Source organism: Scylla paramamosain, chromosome 25 (assembly GCF_035594125.1).
Source record: "Scylla paramamosain isolate STU-SP2022 chromosome 25, ASM3559412v1, whole genome shotgun sequence".
NCBI lineage: Eukaryota > Metazoa > Arthropoda > Malacostraca > Decapoda > Portunidae > Scylla > Scylla paramamosain.
The window spans coordinates 12,188,696-12,203,392 of record NC_087175.1 but is presented as its reverse complement, the minus strand read 5'-3'; the positions used below and the strand labels follow the sequence as shown (position 1 = coordinate 12,203,392).

The 14,697-nt window shown below is 41.5% G+C and overlaps 1 protein-coding gene across 1 annotated transcript; it reads left to right on the top strand.

Moving 5' to 3' along the window:
• Nucleotides 1-3,529: 3,529 nt before the first annotated feature.
• LOC135113363 (probable serine/threonine-protein kinase dyrk2) lies at nt 3,530-14,135 on the top strand. The gene is made up of 2 exons (XM_064028619.1): nt 3,530-3,577; nt 13,535-14,135. The coding sequence occupies exons 1-2, from the start codon at nt 3,530-3,532 to the stop codon at nt 13,835-13,837; spliced, it is 351 nt and encodes a 116-aa protein (XP_063884689.1). The 3' UTR covers nt 13,838-14,135.
• Nucleotides 14,136-14,697: the final 562 nt, after the last annotated feature.

The following is a 14,697-nucleotide window of genomic DNA, read 5'->3' as shown; positions in this document are numbered from 1 at the left end:
ATAGAGTCCGGCACAAAGCTTTGATTTCCAAACTACCCTCCTACGGCTTCTGTCCTACTCTCTGTAACTTCATCTCAAGTTTAATTTCTGACCATTCTATTGTTGGTGTGGTAGACGGTCACTGTTCTTCTCCTAATCTATTAACAGTGGTGTTCCTCAGGGTTCTGTCCTGTGAAACTTCACATTTCATCTCTAGCTAAAACAGCTTCTATGAAGTTAGGTGTTCTGAGACGTCTCTGCCAGTTTTTCTCACCTCTTCCCCCCTCCAGCTGCTAACTCTGTAAAAGGGTCTTATCCGTCCATGTATGGAGTATGTTTCACATGTCTGGGGAGGGTTCTACTCTTACCGCTCCTTTAGACAGAGTGGAATCAAAAGCTTTTCGTCTCATCAACTGCTCTCCTCTAACTGACTGTCTTCAGCCTCTTTTTCATTACCGCAATGTTGCATCTCTAGCTATCTTCTACCGCTATTTTCATGCTAACTGCTCTTCTGATCTTGGTAACTGCATGCCACCCCTATTCTGTCCACCTCTCTAATGCAAGAGTTAACCAGTATTCTCAGTCATTCATCCCTTTCTCTGGTAAACTCTGGAACTTCCTGCCTTCTTCTGTATTTCCACCTTCCTATGACGAACTCCTTTAAGTGGAAGGTTTCAAGACACTTATCCTTCAATTTTTAACCACCGCTTCAGAACCTATTCGGGGACCGGCACCTCAGTGGGCTTTTTTTTTTAATTAGATTTTTGTACCCCTGGCCGGTGTCTCTCCTACATTAAAAAGAAAAAGAAAATGGTAGTAGTGGTGGTAGTGTTTTTTTTTTTTTTTTTTTATGTAAAAGGGTCACTGGGCAAGGGCAACAATAAATTGAAATAAAAAGCCTACTTGAGTGCTAATCCCGAAAAGGTTAAATGGAATAATCAAATATTGGTGGATAAGTGTCTTGAAACTTCCCTCTTGAAAGAGTTCAAGTCATAAGAATTTGGAAATACAGAAGCAGGCAGGGAGTTCCAGAGTTTACCAGGAAAAGAGATGGAATGATTGAGAATACTAGGCAATTTTTGCATTGGAGATGTGGACAGAATAACGGTAACAGAAAGTAGAAAGTCCTGTGCAGCGAGGCCGAAGGAGAGGAGGCATGCAGTAAGCATGATCAGAAGAGCAGTCAGCGTGAAAATAGCGGTAGAATATAGCAAGAGATGCAACACTGCGGGGATACTAAAGAGGAAAGGAGTTGATAAGACGAACAATTTTGAAGACAAAATGCTTTTATAGTAGCAGTAGTAGTAGCAGTAGTAGCAGTAGTAGTAGTAATAGTAGTAGTAGTAGTAGTAGTAGTAGTAGTAGTAGTAGTAGTAGTAGTAGTAGTAGTAGTAGTAGTAGTAGTAGCAGTAGTAGTAGAAGTAGTAGTAGTAGTAGTAGTGGTGGTAGTAGCAGTAGTAGTAGTAGTAGTAGTAGTAGTAGTAGTAGTAGTAGTAGTAGTAGTAGTAGTAGTAGTAGTTTTAGTAGCAGCAGAAGTAGTTTAGTTCAGTATTCCTTATTTACATTGAAAAAGGTACAGCAGCAACTATAAACACAGAAGTAAAATTAAAAAGTACGCAAAGGCAATATAATACATAGCAATCACATGTTGACTCGCTATATAGTGAATTACTTATCATCTTCATTTCATTGCCAGAAAGTATAGTGTTGTCTTTATTATCCCTCATTTAGCATAGTTCACGAACCAGTACACCAGTCTGCTTTTTCTGCTGTTCGTTACATAACCCTTCCCAAACTATGTTCACTATATTACAGTCCATGTTATATTTATACATCAGGTATCTTATATTACTGGCCAACACTGTAGTAGTAATAGTAATAGCAGCAGTAGCAGCAGCAGTAGTAGTAGTAGTAGTAGTAGTAGTAGTAGTAGTAGTAGTACTGCTTATCTAAAGTTTTTGAATCTATCCTCAACAGGAAGATTCTTAAACATCTATCACTTCACAACCTTCTATCTGATCGCCAGTATGGGTTCCGTCAAGGCCGCTCGACTGGTGATCTTCTGGCTTTCCTTACTGAGTCTTGGTCATCCTCTTTTAGAGACTTTGGTGAAACTTTTGCTGTTGCCTTGGACATATCAAAAGCCTTTGATAGAGTCTGGCACAAAGCTTTGATTTCCAAACTACCCTCCTACGGTTTCTATCCTTCTCTCTGTAACTTCATCTCAAGTTTCCTTTCTGACCGTTCTATTGCTGCTGTGGTAGACGGTCACTGTTCTTCTCCTAAATCTATTAACAGTGGTGTTCCTCAGGGTTCTGTCCTGTCACCCACTCTCTTCTTATTATTCATTAATGATCTTCTAAAACAAACTTCTTGTCCTATCCACTCCTATGCTGATGATACCACCCTGCACTTTTCCACGTCTTTTCATAGACGTCCAACCCTTCAGGAGGTAAACATATCACGCAGGGAAGCCACAGAACGCCTGACTTCTGATCTTTCTAAAATTTCTGATTGGGGCAGAGCAAACTTGGTATTGTTCAATGCCTCAAAAACTCAATTCCTCCATCTATCAACTCGACACAATCTTCCAGACAACTATCCCCTCTTCTTCAATGACACTCAACTATCCCCCTCTTCTACACTGAACATCCTCGGTCTGTCCTTTACTTATAATCTGAACTGGAAACTTCACATCTCATCTCTAGCTAAAACAGCTTCCATGAAGTTAGGTGTTCTGAGACGTCTCCGCCAGTTTTTCTCACCCCCGCAGCTGCTAACTCTGTACAAGGGCCTTATCCGTCCATGTATGGAGTATGCTTCACATGTCTGGGGGGGTTCCACTCATACTGCTGTTCTAGACAGGGTGGAATCAAAAGCTTTTCGTCTCATCAACTCCTCTCCTCTAACTGACTGTCTTCAGCCTCTCTCTCACCGCCGCAATGTTGCATCTCTAGCTGTCTTCTACCGCTATTTTCATGCTAACTGCTCTTCTGATCTTGCTAACTGCATGCCTCCCCTCCTTCCGCGGCCTCGCTGCACAAGACTTTCTTCTTTCTCTCACTCCTATTCTGTCCACCTCTCTAACGCAAGAGTTAACCAGTATTCTCAATCATTCATCCCTTTCTCTGGTAAACTCTGGAACTCCTTGCCTGCTTCTGTATTTCCACCTTCCTATGACTTGAATTCCTTCAAGAGGGAGGTTTCAAGACACTTATCCACCAATTTTTGACCACTGCTTTGACCCTTTTAGGGACTGGCATTTCAGTGGGCATTTTTTTTATTAGATTTTTGTTGCCCTTGGCCAGTATCCTTCCTACATAAAAAAAAAAAAAAAAAAAAAAAAAAAGTAGTAGTAGTAGTAGTAGCAGCAGCAGCAGCAGCAGCATCAGCAGTAACAGTAGCAGCGGTAGCAGTAGTAGTAATACTAATGGTGGTAGAACTGTCATTGTCATTCTTGTATTAATGATACAGATAATAATAACTGATAATAATGATAATAATAATAATAATAATAATAATAATAATAATAATAATAATAATAATAATAATGATAATAATTAGTAGTAGTAGTAGTAGTAGTAGTAGTAGTAGTAGCAGCAGCAGCTGTAGTAGTAATAGTAATAATGGCAATTATAGAAGTAGTAGTAGTAGTAGTAGTAGTAGTAGTAGTAGTAGTAGTAGTAATAGTAGTTGTAGTAGTAGTAATAATAATAACACCAACAAGAAACATAAAAAAAATTTAATACGAAAAACATGCTGTGTGTGTGTGTGTGTGTGTGTGTGTGTGTGTGTGTGTGTGTGTGTTTGTGTGCGGGTTTGAAAGTGTGTGTGGGTGTAGGAAAGAAGGAGACGGAAGGAGGGAGGTAGGGGGCGAAGACAGGAAAGAGGGAGGGAGGTGTGGAAAGTAGGAAGAGAAGGAGAGTGCGTGGAAGGAAAGGGAGAAGGGAGTGGGTGGTGGTAGATAAAGGAGGGGGAGAGGAATTGGAAAAGACGAGGGAGGGAAGGAGGGAGATAGAGGATGGAGGGAGAGAGGAACTGGAATAGACGAGGAAGGGAAGGAGGGAGATGGAGGATGGAGGGAGAGAAGAAAGGATGGAATGAGGAAGGGAGAGAGGGAGGGATAGAGTGAGGGAGGGAGAGAGGGAGGGATGGAGTGAGGGAGGGAGGGCCACGCTGACTCCCAAGAGACAGCTAAAAACTTGTTGATTAGGAAGAATAAAGGGAAGGAAGGCACGGAGCTTATCCCCTTTACCTTCTCTCTCCTCTTTCCCTCCTTCTTCCTCCTAACCGTCTCTTCTCTTGCTTCCTCTTTCTTTTTGTCTCCTTCATTATCTTTATTCTCTTCTTTCTTTTGATTTTCCCTCCTTTCCTTCTCCTTTCCATACCTTTAGTTTCTAGGCCTTCGACCACTACACTCGCATTCTCTCACTTTTTTGCATCTTCTTGTCTTTCACTTTTCCCTTTCTTCCTTTTCTTTCCTGGCTTTATTCTGTTGTCTCCTTCTTCATTCCCTTTTTTTTCTCTTCTTTCTCTCTTTCTCTTCTCATTTTCCAACTCCTATCCATCATATTCTCTCTCTCTCTTTCTCTCTCTGTCTCTCTCTCTCTCTCTCTCTCTCTCTCTCTCTCTCTCTCTCTCTCTCTCTCTCTCTCTCTCTCTCTCTCTCTCTCTCTCTCTCTCTCTCTCTCAGTTCATTTTTTTTTTTTCCTGTTTCCTCTCCGTGTTCACTAGTTTTCTCCTTTTCACTCCCTTTCGTTCGTTCTAACTTTTTACCCTTCTCCCCCATCTTTTGTTCCTGTATCCTTTTCTCTTTATTTATTTTTTTTATTTCTTTACCATATCTCCGTTTTCTTTCCTTTACTCCTTCCTCATTTTCCATCACTTCGCCTCCATTTCCTGTTTATTCGTGCCTTCTGTCTTCCGTTTCTCTTCTTTATTTCTCCATTTCCTCAATCATTCTTTCACTTCCTCACTCTTTCCGTCTTTTCTCTCCTCTTTCTCGATTTCCTAAGGCTTTGTATCGCGTCCCCTTTATCTCTTTCGTTTGGGTATTCCACGCAACTTTTTCTGCAATATTCTTTCTTTTTTTCCCTTAAAAACTCCATCCTTTCTCTTCCCTTCTCTTCCATTCTCGTCTTTTCTTTTCTTTTCTCTACTGTTTCTTCTGTTCCTTTCCGTTTCATTCCCTTCCCTTCCCTTCTCTTTGCTTCCCTTCCTATCTATTCCTTTCTCTTCTTCTTCCCTTCTCTTCTCTTCTCTTCGCTCTGTTCCCTCCTCTTCCCTTGTCTTCTCTTTTGTTACCTCCCCCCGTTTTTCTTTCCTCTCCTGTCCTTCTTTTCCCTTTCCTTCCTTTCCTTTCCTTTTCCTTCCTTTCCCTTCGCTTCCATTTATTTCCTTTCCTTCCCTTTCCTTTTCTTTCCCTTCCCTTATCTGCTTTTCTCTTCTTTTTTCTATTCTTCCCTTCCCTTCTTCTCTCTCTTTATTTCCATTTCCATTTCATTTTTTACAATTTTCTTTACTTTCCTTTCCTTCCATGTCTTGTCTTTCTTTCCCTTCCTTTCCCTTCCCTTCCCTTTCCTTCCTTTTCTTTCCGTTTCCTTCTGTCTGTTCTGTTTCCTTCCGTACTATTCTTTTAATATCCTTTTCTTTTCTCTCATTTCCCTCCTCTCTTTGTTTTTTCTTTCCCCACTGCAGTCCACTTCTGGTTTTAAATCCCGGAATCGTCTCTCCCAAGCTCGTTCTTATTACATCGTTCCTCATTCCAGTTCGTCAACAGTTTTGTTTTCTTCTCTCCCCTCATAAGCAATAATGTAAGAAATGCAACTCACTTTTCTCTTAACACCCTTTTGTCACATGTTCAACTGTTCTTTCATATGTTTTGCGTGGCTCCTCCTCCCCCACCTCTCTCTCTCTCTCTCTCTCTCTCTCTCTCTCTCTCTCTCTCTCTCTCTCTCTCTCTCTCTCTCTCTCTCTCTCTCTCTCTCTCTCTCTCTCTCTCTCAGTTCGTTGCGTACAGTTTAATGAGCTGAGGTCGGTTTGTGGACATTCTCAAAAGTGTATAGCGGTGGCGCTCTTAGCACACACTCGTACCCTTCCCACAAAACAGGCATTCACTCTCTTCTGGGTAAAGTAAGATCACTCCTCACCACACTTCACTCACATGTAGCTTCTTTTAGCTCTCCAAACCTTCACGGCTCTAATAAGTTTTGGTGGTATTCTTATGCGATACTCAGAAGCAGAAACTTATCTTTTCGTGGTAATATGAAATAAATTACCTGGCTTTTTTTTTGAGTTCAGATAACATTACTATACTTTCCTAAGTTCCGTATCTCTCGTAACGGTCATCCCTGAAATCCTTACCTCTGTCAATATATTTCTAGATAAAGATTAAAAAAAAAATCCTAACAATAAGTTTAGATACGTAATGCAACACTATTTCATTTTTTTTTCCACTTCATATGGTTATTTTTTTTATTTTATTTGTTTATTTTTTTTATAAGTTGTTAGTGACGAGTCAGTATATAGCTTCTTAAAAAGAACATAAAATTTATAAGAGGATAATAAGCGGAAATAGGCAGATATGTTTCGTTCCATGCAGGAGCTACCACGTGCAGGCCTGCTGGTTTCTTGTAGCTTCCCTTACTTATGTTATTTTTGTTCTCATAGCTTAAATCCCCATACCTATCTTATTTCAATGCCCCAAGTATTATTAATATCTCCCCGACCACGCATATAACCAAGAAACAGTCTCTTGTTTTCAGTTTATATAACATTACCACAATCACTTTGTTGTTCAGATAACACTGTGATCCCTTCTTCATTCCTAAAGTAGGGCAATAAAGTAATATCATCATTCTTTCAGGGATTATGTATTAGTAGTGATAACAACTCACTTTATCGTAATTTAAAGCAAAAGTTAACGCCACATGCAGATACACCTGGATATATACTTATAATTCCTACGCAAAAGCTCACAGTAAAAGAAAAATCCTTTAATAATTCTCAGACTAATTAAATATTTCCCATATCTCTCCAACGTCATCTAATGATACCTTAACTCATTAGAACCCACACCCGCCAAAAAATAAATAAACTATCATAAAATGTTTTCACCACTTTCCAAAATTATTCCTATTCTCTAAGACATCCCTACTACTTCCAGAAAACATCCTCGTCCCTCCATTACATCCTTACCACTCCCTACATACCTCCGTCATTAGCCAAAACCATTCCCTTCGCTCCCTAACACATATAAAATACACAAAAAAACATCATCACCGTCACAAACCATCACTAACTTTTATTTCTTTTTTAATAAGAATGCGACTCTGGCAAAGGACAAAAAACATATGACCGTATTAGTCCCCAAATAGAACTTTACTCTTGAAACAGATCAAGTCAAAAGGTGTAGGAAATACAGAAGCAGACAGGGAATTCCAGAGTTTACCAGTAGAAGAGATGAAACACTGAGAATACTGTCCAACTCTTGCTTTAGAGAGATGGACAGAATAATGATGAGAGAACACCACCTTTCCTCTACTAAACCTCATCTACTTTTCCTCACTGAAACACAGATGTCTGAGGCAACTGACTGTAGCCCCTTTTCTGCCCCCTCCTTCTTTCTCTATCCTCATTTTCAACGCAAAGCTTGATGCTGCGTGTATGTGCGCACCGTCTTGAATCTTCCGAGATTTCCACTATCTGACTACTACTCAGCTACAGGGTCACTCTCAAACTAAATTTATCTGTGCTGTATACCTCTCATCTAACTCCTCTGACTATAAGAAATTCTTTGACTACGTAACTTCCAAAGTGGAGCACATTCTGAGTTTCTTTCCTTTTGCGAAGATCTCCATTCTTTGAGACTTCAATGTTCGCCACTAGCTTTGCCTTTCTTTCTCCCTTTGCTGACCATCATGGTAAACTAGCCTTTAACTTTGCTATCCTCCATGACCTAGATGAACTGGTGCAACCCCCCCCTACTCGTATTCCTGACAGTCTTGGTGATACGCCCAACATTTTTTACCTTATCTTAATTATAATCCTTCTGTTTATGCTGTTACCCTATTTTCTCCGCTGGGTTCCTCCAATCACTGTCTCATATTGGTGTCTTGTTCTATCGTTCTAGTCCCTCCTCAGGATCCCCCAAAGCGAAGCCTCTGTTGTTTTGCCTTTGCTAATTTGGGGGACCTGAGGAGGTATTATGCTTATTTTCCTTGAAATGACTACTACTTCCGTGTAACTACTTGTCATGTTATGTGCTCAGCGCATAACAGAAGTGATAGTGTCTGGCATGGAGGCGTAGATTCCTCACTCTTTCTCTCGTCCGAAACCTTCAAAACCTTTTAACGCAACATGTTCTCGTACTATACATGATAGAGAGGTGGCCCAAAAAGGGTACTTGAGCCTTCCATCACCTGAATTTCAAGCGCTTTATATTCTTCCCGGAATCATACCAAGTCTGTTCCCCAACTAGCCAAAAAACTCCTTCATTAATAGAAAATGTTAATGTCTTTCAAGATCCAACTCCCCTCCTGACTTCTGGCATCTAGCCAAAATCATCTACAATAACTTTGCTTCTTCATCTTTCTCTCCTTTATTTCAACCTGATGACACCACAGCCACCTCATCTATTTCTAAAGCTGAACTCTTCCCTCAGACCTTTGCTAAAAAGATCTACTTTGGATGATTCAGGGCTCGTTCTTTCCTTTTCTCCACTCTCTGACTACTTTATGCTATTCATTAGAATCCTTCGCAATGATATTTTTCATGCCCTCGCAGGCTTAAACCCTCGGAAGGCTTATGGACCAGATGAAATCCCTCCTATTGTTCTCCGAAACTGCACGTCTGTGCTTGCACCTTGCCTAGGCAAATTCTTTCAATTCTGTCTATCAACATCTACCTTTCCTTCTTGCTGGAAGTTTGCCTACATTCAGCCTGTTCCTAAAAAAAGTTTTTTTTTTTTTTTATGTAAGAGGGGGACTGGCCAAGGGCAACAAAAATCAAATAAAAAAAAATCCCACTGAGATGACAGTTCCAGAAAAAGTTTCAAAGAAAAAAATTGAAGGATAAGTATCTTGAAACCTCCCTCTTGAAGGAATTCAAGTCATAGGAAGGTGGAAATAGAGAAGCAGGCAGGGAATTCCAGAGTTTACCAGAGAGAGGGATCAGTGACTTAGAATACTGGTTAACTCTTGCATTAGTGAGGTGAACAGAATAGGGATGAAAGAAAAAGAAAGTCTTCTGCAGCAAAGCCGCGAGAGGAGGGGAGGCCTGCAGTTAGCAAGATCAGAAGAGCAGTTAGCATGAAAGTAGTGGTAGAAGACAGCTAGAGATGCAACATTGCGGCGATGAGAGAGAGGCTGAAGACAGTCAGTTAGAGGAGAGGAGTTGATGAGACGAAAAGCTTTTGATTCCACCCTGTCTAAAAGAGCGGTATGAGTGGAACCCCATCAGATAATGAAGCCTACTCCATACATGGACGGATAAGGCCCTTGTACAGAGTTAGCAGCTGGGGGGTGAGAAAAACTGGCGGAGACGTCTCAGAACGTATAACTTCATAGAAGCTGTTTTAGCTAGAGATGAGATGTGAAGTTTCTAGTTCAGATTATAAGTAAACGACAGACCGAGGATGTTCAGTGTAGAAGAGGGGGACAGTTGAGTGTCACATAAGAAGAGGGGATAGTTGTCTGGAAGGTTGGGTCGAGTTGAAAGATGGAGGAATTAAGTTTCTGAGGCACCGAACAATATCAAATTTGCTCTGCCTCAATCAAAAATTTAGGAAGATCAGAAGTCAGGCGTTCTGTGGCTTCCCTGAGTGAAATGTTTACCTCATGAAGGGTTGGAAGTCGTCAAAAAGACGTGGAAGAGTTTGACTAGGCAAGGTGCAAGCATGGAAGCACAGTTCCGGAGAAAAATAGGAGGGGCCCCATCAGATCCGTAAGCCTTCCGAGAGTTTAGGCTAGTGAGGGTATGGAAAACATCATTGCGTAGAATTTTAATAGGTAGCACGAAGTAGTCAAAGGGTGGAGGAGAGGGAGGAACAAACCCTTAGTCGTCCACGGTAGAGTTTGTAGTAAAGGTTTAAGCGAATAGTTCAGCTTTAGAGATAGATGTGATAGCAGTGGTGCCATCTGGTTGAAATAAAGGAGGGAAAGAAGAAGAAGCAAAGTTATTGGAGATATTTTTGGCTAGATGCCAGAAGTCACGAGGGTAGTTAAATCTTGAAAGATTTTGACATTTTCTATCAATGAAGGAGGTTTTGCCCAGTTCAAGAACAGACTTGGCATGGTTCCGGGCAGAAATATAAAGTGCATGAGATTCTGGTGATGGAAGGCTTAAGTACCTTTTGAGGGCCACCTCTCTATCATGTATAGCACGAGAAAAAGGTGTGTAAAACCAAGGTTTGGAAGGTTTAGGTCGAGAAAAAGAGTGAGGAATGTACACCTCCATGCCAGACACTATCACCTCTGCTATGCGCTCAGCACACAGAGACGGATCTCTGACACGGAAGCAGTAGTCATTCCAAGGGAAATCAGCAAAATACCTCCTCAGGTCCTCCCAACTAGCAGAGACAAAACAACAGAGGCACCTTTGCTTAGAAGGATCCTGAGGAGGGATTGGAGCGATAGGACAAGATAAAGATATGAGATTGTGATTGGAGGAGCCCAATGGAGAAGAGAGGGTGACAGAATAAGCAGAAGGATTAGAGGTCAGGAAAAGATCAAGAATGTTGGGCGTATCTCCAAGACGGTCAGCAATACGAGTTGGGTGTTGCACCAATTGCTCTAGGTCGTGGAGGATATCAAAGCTGAAGGCTAGTTTACCAGGATGTTCAGTGAAGGGAGAGGAAAGCCAAAGCTGATGGTGAACATTGAAGTCTCCAAGAATGGAGATCTCTGCAAAAGGGAAGAGGGTCAGAATGTGCTCCACTTTGGAAGTTAAGTAGTCAAAGAATTTCTTATAGTCAGAGAAGTTAGGTGAAAGGTATACAGCACAGATAAATTTAGTTTGAGAGTGACTGTAGTCGTAGCCAGACGGTGGAAAACTCAGAAGATTTAAGAGCGTGGGCACGAGAGCAGGTTAAGTCATTGCGGTCATAAACGCAATATCCAGCTTTGAATTGAAAATGGGGATAGAGAAAGCAGGAGGGAACGGTAAAGGGGATACTGTCAGTTGCCTCTGACACATGAGTTTCAGTGAGGAAAAGAAGATGAGGTTTAGAAAAGGAGCTGTGATGTTCTACAGATTGAAAATTAGATTTTAGACCGGAAATGTTACAGAAGTTAATGAAGAAAAAGTTGAGGGGGGTGTCAAGACACTTAGGGTAGGGGCGTTATCAGAAGAGCAGTCTAACTGGGCACATTTTTGGTCCCCTCCCCAGATGGGGACTCCGAGGCTGGTGTAGGAGTCGCCATGATAATTTTGAATTTTTGAGTGAAGAGTGTGTGTGTATTAGGTGCTTGTAGTTTTGTGTGGAGGAAGAGAGTTGTCTTTAGAAAGCAGGCTGTGACTGCTCCCTTGTGTTGTAAGACACAAAGGGAAACGTTCAGTGAGGTCACAGCTGGGTTTAATGATAAGTTCACAGCACCTCCAGATCCAGTGCTTTCGACCTCACTGGGAGTAATTATCGTTTCAGCAGGTGCCTACTGCCTCCTCCTGTACCTTTCTAATCTCTCAAACTACCGTCCTATTGCTTTAATTTCCTGCTTATCTGAAGTTCTTGAATCTATTCTCAACAGGAAGATTCTTAAATGTCAATCACTTCACAACTTTTATCTGATCGCTGGTATGGATTCTGTCAAGGTTGCTCCATTGGTGATCTTCTGGCTTTCCTTAGTGAGTCTTGGTAATCGTCTCTTAGGGATTTTAGTGAAACTTTTGCTATTGCCTTAGGCATATCAAAACCTTTCGATAGATTTGATTTCCGAACTACCCTTCTACGGTTTCTCTCTGTAACTTCATCTCAAGTTTCCTTTCTGACCGTTCTATTGGTATTGTGGTAGACGATCACTGTTCTTCTCCTAAATTTATTAACAGTTGTGTTCCTCAGAGTCTTATCCAGTCACCCATTTCTTCTTATTATTCACCAATGATCTTCTAAACCAAATTTCTTGTTCTATCTACTCCTACGCTGATGATACCACCCTATACTTTTCCACGTCTTTTTGAAGACTTCCAACCCTTCAGGAAGGAAACAGTTTACGCAGGGAAGTAACAGAACACTTGACCTCTGATATCTCTAAAATTTCTGATTAGTGCAGTGCAAACTTAGTATTGTTCAATGCCTCAAAAACTCAATTCTTCCATCTATCAACTCTACGCAATCTTCAAGACAACTATCCCCTCTTCTTCAATGACACTCAACTGGCCACCATTTCTACACTGAACATCCTCGGTCTTTTCTTTTCTTATAATCTAAACTGGAAGCTTCACATCTCATCTCTAGCTAAAACAGCTTCTATGAAGTTAGACGTTCTGAGTCGTCTCCGCCAGTTTTTCTCATCCCCCAGTTGTAAACTTTCTACAGTGGCCTTATCCATCCATGTATGGAGGATGCTCCACATGTCTGGAGGGGTTCCACTCATACCGACTCTTTTAGACAAGGTGGAATCAAAAGCTTTTTGTTTTATCAACTCCTCTTCTCTAACTGACTGTCTTAATTCTCTTTCTCATCGCCGCAATGTTGCACCTCTTTCTATCTTCTACCGCTATTTTCATGCTAACTGCTCTTCAGATCTTGTTAACTGCATGCCTCCCCTGCCCCCGCGGTCTCTCTCATCTCTATTCTGTCAACCTGTATTCTCAGCTATTCATCCCTTTCTCTTGTAAACTCTGAAACTCCCTGCCTACTTCTGTATTTCCACCTCCCTATGACTTGAACTGTTGCAAGAGGGAGTTGTGGAGACACTTAGCCTGTGATTTTTTATTGTTTTCAACTCTGTATGGGGACCGGCACCTCAGTGGGCCTTTTTTTCGTAGTAATTTTGTTGCCCTTGGCCGGTACCCCTCCTACATAAAAAAAAAAAAAAAAAAACGTTGAGAGTTTTGCGCAGCAAGGCAGCGGGAGGAGGGGAGTCATGCAGCTAGCAAGATCAGAAGAACAATTAATGTCAAAGTAACGACAGAAGAAGGCAAGCGATGCAATCTTACCGCGAAGAGAGAGAGAGAGAGAGAGAGAGAGAGAGAGAGAGAGAGAGAGAGAGAGAGAGAGAGAGAGAGAGTGTGTGGGGGGGGAGGGTTGCAGACAGAAATGATGAAAAGAAAACTACTCTAGAGCCCAACACCTCCCACACCAGACATCTCTACCAGTCCCCCAAAATGTCCCCACCACTTTCCTAAAACCAAGATCCATACTACTCCACAAATATTTTTTCCTAATTAGCATCAAGATCATTACCCAAAACATCCCCACCATCCTCTAAAAAAAAAAAAAAAAAAAAAAAAATCGCCATCACCCCCAAACCATTCTCACCACTCCGAAAACACCGCCACCACTCCCAAAACATCCCCAACACTCCCATAAACACCACCAACACTTCCAAAACATCCCCAACACTTCCAGAACATCCCCAACACTCCCAAAACATGCCCAACACTCCCATATACATCACCAACACTCCCAAAACATCACCAACACTCCCAAAACATCACCAACACTCCCATAAACACCACCAACACTCCCAAAAGATTTCCATCACTCCTCAAACATGCCACCACTTCCAAAACATTGCAAAGCTCCCTAAACATCCTCACCATTCCCAAAAACATCCCCACGACTCCTCAAAGCATCCCCAGCATCCTCCCACACCCCGATACTTTCAAGGCAGGATCCACATCACTTCCTAAACCCTAAAACATTCCCAGTATCAGCCGTAGGCATCATTCCTCATGCCCTTACGGACCAGACACCATTTTCCACCACTATCCAATTCCCCAGGTATTTCTCCCTACCGCACCTGAGGCCACAAGCTGGTAAACTTCCCTCTTTGCCTCTCGTTCGACTGGCGTTCCCCTCGCTCCTCCCCTTCACTTTTCCATACGTACACACACTCACACAATACAGGAATATCTGGTGCCCTTTGATATGTTGGGTTTCATTGGAATTTCTATGCCTTTGTTCCTTAAATTCCTTTCCGTATGAGTATTGTCTCCCTTCCATGTCTCCCTGCTCTCTTCCGAATCCACTGACCTCTTTCTCTGTCTGGTTGTCTGTGTGCGTATCTCTCTCTCTCTCTCTCTCTCTCTCTCTCTCTCTCTCTCTCTCTCTCTCTCTCTCTCTCTCTCTCTCTCTCTCTCTCTCTCTCTCTCTCTCTGTTCATCGAAATTTAGTTTAAGGAGAATTATTTGAATCATTCATTAGTGCTGGACCAAAATGAATTTAATTTCGCTTAACTTTCACAACAAATCTGATGGCAACCCGGAGTACCAAATATATAGATCTCGTTTATTCTTCAGTATTACGAGAAAAAAATTCGCCATCAAACACTGGACTGTTACGATGCAGCTTTTGCGTAGATAGTAATAATGATTTCGCTTGGTTTGGAGGAATAGATTTATATGAGCAATGAGCAAAAAAAAAAAAAATGGAGTATAGATCAAAGTAGTTTTAGGATGCAGAGTTGTATGCAATAAATGACAATGAACGAGATAAAAGTAGTAATACCAGTTAATATTAGAGTCAGAACATGTTGTGTCACATCTTTATAACACTCG

Excerpts from the sequence above, each read along its gene's own strand:
- LOC135113363 (XM_064028619.1), top strand. The coding sequence starts at position 3,530 with ATGATAATAATTAGTAGTAGTAGTAGTAGTAGTAGTAGTAGTAGTAGC. Across the intron at positions 3,578-13,534 it reads GTAGTAGTAGTAGTAGTAGC|CAACACTTCCAGAACATCCC; the intron begins AGCAGCAGCTGT and ends CCAAAACATCCC.